Source organism: Olea europaea, unplaced genomic scaffold, assembly GCF_002742605.1.
Source record: "Olea europaea var. sylvestris unplaced genomic scaffold, O_europaea_v1 scaffold2546, whole genome shotgun sequence".
NCBI lineage: Eukaryota > Viridiplantae > Streptophyta > Magnoliopsida > Lamiales > Oleaceae > Olea > Olea europaea.
Window position 1 is genome coordinate 8,860 of NW_019243730.1, and position 7,064 is coordinate 15,923.

The window sequence follows — 7,064 nt, forward strand, 5'->3', positions numbered from 1 at the left end:
CGGTGTCAATTTCATATTGGCCATTTGATTATTGATATTGTGGCAAAATTAGTCAACAGAAAAAGCCACTTGGGAAAGAGAAGAAATGCGGGTTAAATATCCTGAACTTTTTGGTAAGCAAATTTCGAGGACGAATTTTTTATAAGGAGGGAAGGATGTAATACCCCTGAAGATATAACTTGTATCTATATAAATGAATGTTGTTATATGGGATTTAGAAGGATATAAATGGTCTTCTAATAGCCTGGAATCTGTTTGATGACATGCTAATAAAATGGAAACTGAAAGCTCTCACAATGAAAACTGCCTGATTTTGATGTCGTGGAAATGGACTATTTTGATGCTGAGAACACTTGATTTGTCACGACTTTAGAGCATTATTGCCTTCACATACATGTTATAGAAACGTGGTAAAAATTTGGGAGTCATTGGATATGGATAAGGGGGTGAAAACGGATTGGAAAAGTAGTTGGATGGTGATGAAAACTGAAAAACAGGTTCTGTCCATTTATGTGTTTAATATGATTTCAACCTTTACATGTAAATTAATTATCTCTTGGGCTTAGAAAATAGATTCTAAGGAGTATTAGGTTGTTGACAACAATTGGATGACGTTGATGTTGATAATTGGACTCAAGGAAAAATGAGACTTATGGGACGAGATTGTAATGCCGTTAGTCACTTGAATAATGAATTCGTTTAAATTATTTTGACATGAATGGAAGTATTTTGGGATTTTGTGTGTGTTAGGCTATTAAATGGAGGATTGTCTTTAATATTAAATGGTAATACAGGTGACTTTCCGACGTTGAGTGAAAAAGGAAAGTGATATAATCTCCGTAGGTGCTTGTGCACACACAAGGGCAAAAAGGTAAGTAAAAAGGGTAAGAAATTAAATGAACGGTTGAGGAATTAGTTCTATGAAATACTTTGGGATCTTAGGGCAAGTGAAATGGAGCAAGTGAAATGGATTGTAAACACATTAACATAAGCTCAGGATACTTGATTTATACCTGCAAAGATAGATATAAAATCAGATTTTTTTTTTTACTAGTGACCACCTCATGCTTAAATACCTCATGCTTTTAATATTTATCATTTTAACACCCAACCTTAAGGCATCAATCTCGTGTCCTACTCCTTAAGCACTTATTATAGTCTATTTGCAACTACGATGCAAGAACCTAGCATTTGTGGTATAGTGATATTAGGATATTTTCATACTTTGATAAGAAAGCTTGTTGTACCCTATATGATGATTATGATCATTGAGTATGCGGTTGCAAAATACATTGACATCAACTTCTATTAAGCATGTCATTCATGAGCATTTTCGTTGGCATGCACAACATATGATCATGGTTGAAAACTTTGCATGCGAAACATGATTTCAAAGTAAGTTTTCTTTATAAATGTTTTATTGACCACTACTAGGGCACCGAGGCATGTGAAGCATGCTTATGTGATACGTTTGGCATCGCGGATGATACTTCCTGGGTGATTGCAAAGGTAGACAGGGGATGGGCCTTTGGTGATCACGGGAGGGTGGACCACTCGACTATGCCCTTGTTATAATTATTGGCGCTGTCGGGTGGGAGACTTCTTGGGTGATCATAGGGGTAGTTAGGGGATGGGCCTCTAGCGGTCACGAGAGGATGGTGCACTCGCCGGTGTTGATTTCATATTGGCCACTTGATTATTGATATTTATATTATGCAGAGCTCTATCCGGTGCATAGTTGGTGGGTCAAGGGCCCAATGAAATGAAAGATTTCAAATGAAATAATTTCGAGTCGACATTGATGAGTATTGGAATATGATGCATCTTTAGCATGATGTTTAAAGTAAATGACATGGTGTCACATATCCTTGTTACTCATACTCATGACATGCATGATTCTTGCTTACTAAGCATTGACTTATGTAGTTCTTACATTGTAAGTGAGCATAGAACTATGTAGAGGGCACGGCTAGCTGTGGAGCTCTTACGGGATTCCAAAGATCAATGTACATGGATGACGACCTGTAGGGTTATTTTGTGGGCTATTGTTTTGAGCTTACACTCTATTGTGTCGTATTTTGGGGGTCCTGTCTTGTATAACTTTTGAAATGGCCTAGAGATGTGTTTATAAGCTCAGAATATATATGTTGGATTATAGCGATATGATTTTGGGTTCCGATATGTTATATGATCGTGTCACAGGTGATTAGAAGTTAACAAACTGAAAAAAATATATATATGTAAAATTCTATTTCTAGGTTGTGTATAGATATCAATGTTAATTTGGAATAGAATAGGATGTAATACGTACATCTACTTTTGAATGTATGTACTGTACCTCAATATGACTTTTGTTTGTGAAAAATAATAATATATATATATGAAGGAAAGTTGCCTTGGCCTTTGGATTTTTTTTCTAAAGTTAGTATTACGTTCTGAAGTAATTCTAACTGGATGAATATTTTTCATTCAAAGGAAATACCTCCAAAGCGCAACCACGGCAGTGCACCAAATTCCAATATGAACTTAGGCGGTGGCAATGCTAATGCTAGTTCTAGTGGTTGCGAAGTTAATGCATCAAACTTTGCACAAGAACTGCTTGCCGTAATGCAAGAGTTGGGACAGCAACAACAGGCACCATCTTTGACTGGGCAACAAACCCTAAATCAACAAGTACCAGTTGATCATCAGGAGCCCAACCAACCAGCTATTCAACCTCAAATAGTACCTAACTCGAGGGATCAAACTGCAATGATAGAGCAGTTTCGTAAAATGAACCCTCCATCGTTCGAAGGGAGTGTGGATCCCTTAGCAGTTGAGGATTGGTTACGAGAACTAGAACGTATCTTTAAATTTATAAGATGCGAAGATGCTGAAAGGGTAACATTTTCAGTGTTTATGTTAAAGAAGGGGGCTATAGCCATTGGTGGAACATGACTACCAGGTCATTAACACCTGCTGAAGAACAGGCTATGACTTGGGTGAGGTTTAAAGAACTCGTAGAAGAAAAATTCTTCCCGGCAGCTGTGAAAGATCAAAAGGAGATGGAGTTCCTCGTACTCCAACAGGGAACCATGACCCTCGTGGAATATGAACTCAAATTGAGGAATTATCAAGGTTTGCTCCACATCTAGTGGATACGGAGGAAAAGCGGGTTAGAAGATTTGAACGTGGGCTTCAACCTTATATTCGTGACATAGTGTCAGTTCTTAAGCTGAGTACTTATCGAGAAGTCCTGAAGCGAGTCCAGACTATTTCTTATCAAAGAACTCAAAACGTTGGAAATTCTTACCAAGTTCAAAATTTCTCAGGTAAGAGGAAGTGGAACTTTGATAGACAAAATAACGGTAAAGGAAAAGGGAATAATGCATCAAAGAAAGAAAAGACGGAGATAGTAGGAGTTAATGGTGATAAGCATTGTCCTAAGTGCGATAGACCTCACAAAGGAAAATGTGTATTGGGAAAAAATGTTTGTCGTTTTGGGTAGTTTAGACTTGTTAAAACTCTCAAAAAATACAAATTAGAGTTTTACAGGTAACACTGTCGCTCGAGTGATCGTCCAATGAAAAGTTAGTGACGGTTTTTTGCTCGAACAAAGGCTTAAGCGACGTCCTTTTTGTTTGTGCCGCTCGAGCAGTGTGTTGGTCAAAAGCAAGCAAAAATGCTATGGTCCTTCTTTCCTTGTTTTGAAGTTTAACCTTAACTAAGGGGTCAACGAGCCAAGCCAAACCAGAACTCTTGGCTCGGGTTTTTTCACATCGAGCCTTTTTTGGCCCGAGCCAAAGATTTATGAATTTGACCCTTTTTGTTCACATGATTGCCAATTACAATTAAACCTAACAAGTATGATTCCCACTTCTTTAGTATTGTGCTTTTTGAACAATATTTTTATAGAATTTGATCATTTTGAGTTGGCTTACTTTTAACATCTTTCTCTTTTCTAATTAAAATTTTAGGTTTTGTTGTCATACAATTTAAATTACATCTTCTTGGGGGTAATATGCAGTTGAGTATTCATTCTCCATGCGGGAATTAGAGAGAAGCCTCAAATCCATGTGTGAGGAGTTCATTATGTTGGTCACTAAGCTGGTTGTGGATCCTGTGTTGTCTCTTGTCACCAAGGTTTTGTCTTCTATTTACTAATGTGGAGAAAACTTGTCTCAGTACTATTTTTGGCATTTTGAGATGTCATGTATCAGGTATGACAGCTATTTTTGGACCAGATAAAACAGATAGAATTTCTTATGATAACGGTGACAATGATTTTGATCTAGTTTTGCGGAAAAAAGTATCTTAGAAGGAAAATTGGTGGGCAGCATCGGATGAAAAAATAAAAATAAAAATATAAAATATAAAAATTAGAAAAGAAGAAGAAATGTGTGGGTTTTATGTGGCAAAGCTAATCTACCAGAAAGAAACTTAAAATAAATATGAACCGAGGACAATAGGATAGGAAAAAATATAATTTATGATAAACCGTATAAAGATTCCAATGGAAAAGAAAAAATCACGTGTTCATCGCAAATTTAGGAAAAGAATTGGATTTGGGGTGAGAGATGGAAGTGCATTGTCCTCTGTCAGTAAATAATGTTAAATTTAGTGCTTGATATTTGTCATTTAAATCTTTTCTACATTATACCTTCCTTTACAGATAATTCTTCTAACATTTAGAGGCATAATCTGTAACTATGAATCGAATTTGTCTACGAAGGTGACTGCTGTCAAAGTTGCATTGTCTTTGGGAAATCAGAATCAGAAGGTAGAGTCTGCTATTGCAAAGCCACTCAAAGATCAAGCTTTTGCAACCCCGGAGAAGGTCTCTGAGCTTGTCTTGAAGGTATAATTTTTGAATTAGCGGTAGTATTTTCTTTTTCCACCTTTAGTTGAATGTCTTAGTTTATCAAGACTAAACTTGTTTTGCTTTTGAGTTATGTTTATTGAGATGTATAACATAGCTATTCAATAAGCATATTGAAATAATTTCTTTTCCACATTTCCTTTCTTTGCTTAAATTCTGCTAACATCTAGCATTTGTTTGGCAAATTTATAAATGTTTGATATGCTTTTCATTTTTTAGACCTTGAGTTGATAAAGACGTGCTTTTGTGCTGCAGGTCAGTTCTGCAATTCAACAAGAGCTGCCAAATGCAATGGCGAAAATGAAGCTTTATCTGCAAAACCCTCCCACACGTGCGGTACTCTTCAAACCAAATAAGCATGACATTTTCTCACTCAACACGTCTAAGTTGTTTTCAACATACGACTTTTCTTGGTTGGACGGTCATCTGACACAGAGTTTTGGTTGGTGTGGAAAAGAGAGGTTGAGAGAATGGGGGATGTAATTTTAAAATACTGTCCTTTTCTACTTCTAGTGATTGTCTATGTATAGGAAGTAGCTGGGTCTTTTACTCATTTAGGAATGTGGTCCCGGCCTATTAGCTTATTTGGAAGAAGCTAGTTCGTTTCTCAGCTCGGAACATCCCTTCAACCTTTTGCATTACCAAATAAACTTCATCCCAGGATGCATTATACATATTTTGTCCATAAGATGTGTTGATATATCAATGAAGAATGAATAACGCGTTATTTCCGCAGGACAAACATTGTTGGAGCGCATATTCCAGTACAGTCCCTTCTTAAATCCGAGTATATTCAAAATATGGTGTCAATTCAGGATTTGCAAGCTTAGCCCGATAACCTTTTGTAAGGGAGTCCAAATCCTAATGTTCACGAAAATAATATTTCGATTTGAAACTCAACAAGTGTACGATTCGTTAATAAGTAATAAAGTGAATGTTGAGTCCAAGTATCGTCTCACAGGGATTGATTTAGTTCAATTTTTATTACCTTGACCTTAGCAGAAACTAAGTTGTCAAACATGAATTGTAGTGACTTAAATTAACCTTAACCTAGCATGCAACTATGTATTACTCAAACGAACTAGAATGCAAAGTGACGTTTTGAATGCAAGATTGATGTAATTAATGAATATGAAGCGTACTAGGATCATGAATCCCCAAGCAATGTTCACTTTTAACCCTAGTTCCACAATTTGAAAACACGTTGAATTTTTTTGAAAAATCAATGCTCTTAAATATATTCAACGATCATTCTCAAGTAATGTTAAATCTATTAACATATACCATCAGCCTATATTTCTATGACGGGTGCAAATATGCAAAAATGCATATGATTTTGTGAGCACTTAAAGATTCACGCAAAGTATAGAAGTATATCTCTATCCCCTATCGGATACTACGATGATTTATGCTCTGTCAAACTTATTCTTCTTCTCTCGAATGCATGGAATAAGTTACTACACTCACACAATTAAGTGCACATAATCATGGAAGAAAATAATTGCATATATACCATTCAAATTTAAATAACGTGTTGTATTGTCAATAATGTAAAACTAGAAATAAAAAGATTACGTCACATAGTTTATCAATCTTCTAGTACAAACAAATTTAGCATAACATAATAGGAAGAAGAAAACAGACTAAATAATAAAGAAAAGACATCACCAATTTTAATCTTGAATTGAATCCTTGCATCTTAATGTCAATCTTCACATTCTTGCCCTTGTTCTCTCCTATAAAAACCCTTATGACTGTGTTATAATGCATGATGAATGCTTAGAGACGGCTCTAGGATTGTAAAATACCTCACATGATTTGTTTCCATAAGAATTTTAGTCAAATAAGAAAATCTGAATTTTTTCGCCGCGATTTGCCCAGGCGAATCCCGTGCAGCCGCCTACGCTAAAGTTTTCGCCTCGGTAATTATTACTCATGTTGGGCAGTCGTCCACTCAAAACAATTGGGTTGTCGCACAGTTATAAAAATTTTCAAATGTTGCATTTTGATCCCCGAATTCAATTCTTGATTCTATTAATCCTTTTTCTATTTTTTTTTCTTCTCCCAATACTTCAAGTCCTTACTAAATTTGTTCTTAACTATTTCACATCCTTATTTATGCTTCCCGGTCATCTTTTAGCTATTTACATTTTGGTCCTTGAACTTTCATTTATTTTCTTTTTGCCCTTTTTCGCATCTTTTCTCT

The 7,064-nt window shown here is 35.8% G+C and overlaps 1 protein-coding gene across 2 annotated transcripts in view; it reads left to right on the forward strand.

Moving 5' to 3' along the window:
- LOC111382665 overlaps positions 1-5,913 on the forward strand; it is a 6,192-nt gene extending 279 nt beyond the window's left edge. Inside the window, exons 2-5 of one of the 2 annotated variants that reach the window (XM_023006696.1) lie at positions 795-871; positions 4,007-4,199; positions 4,712-4,837; positions 5,114-5,532. In XM_023006696.1, the coding sequence (XP_022862464.1) occupies positions 4,191-4,199; positions 4,712-4,837; positions 5,114-5,341 (363 nt within the window). In that variant the 5' untranslated portion in view covers positions 795-871; positions 4,007-4,190 and the 3' untranslated portion in view covers positions 5,342-5,532. Of the gene's footprint in view, positions 1-794; positions 872-3,251; positions 4,200-4,711; positions 4,838-5,113; positions 5,533-5,594 lie in introns of those variants that run through there. The other variant, XM_023006697.1, reaches the window with a different exon arrangement.
- The last annotated feature ends 1,151 nt before the right edge of the window (positions 5,914-7,064 follow it).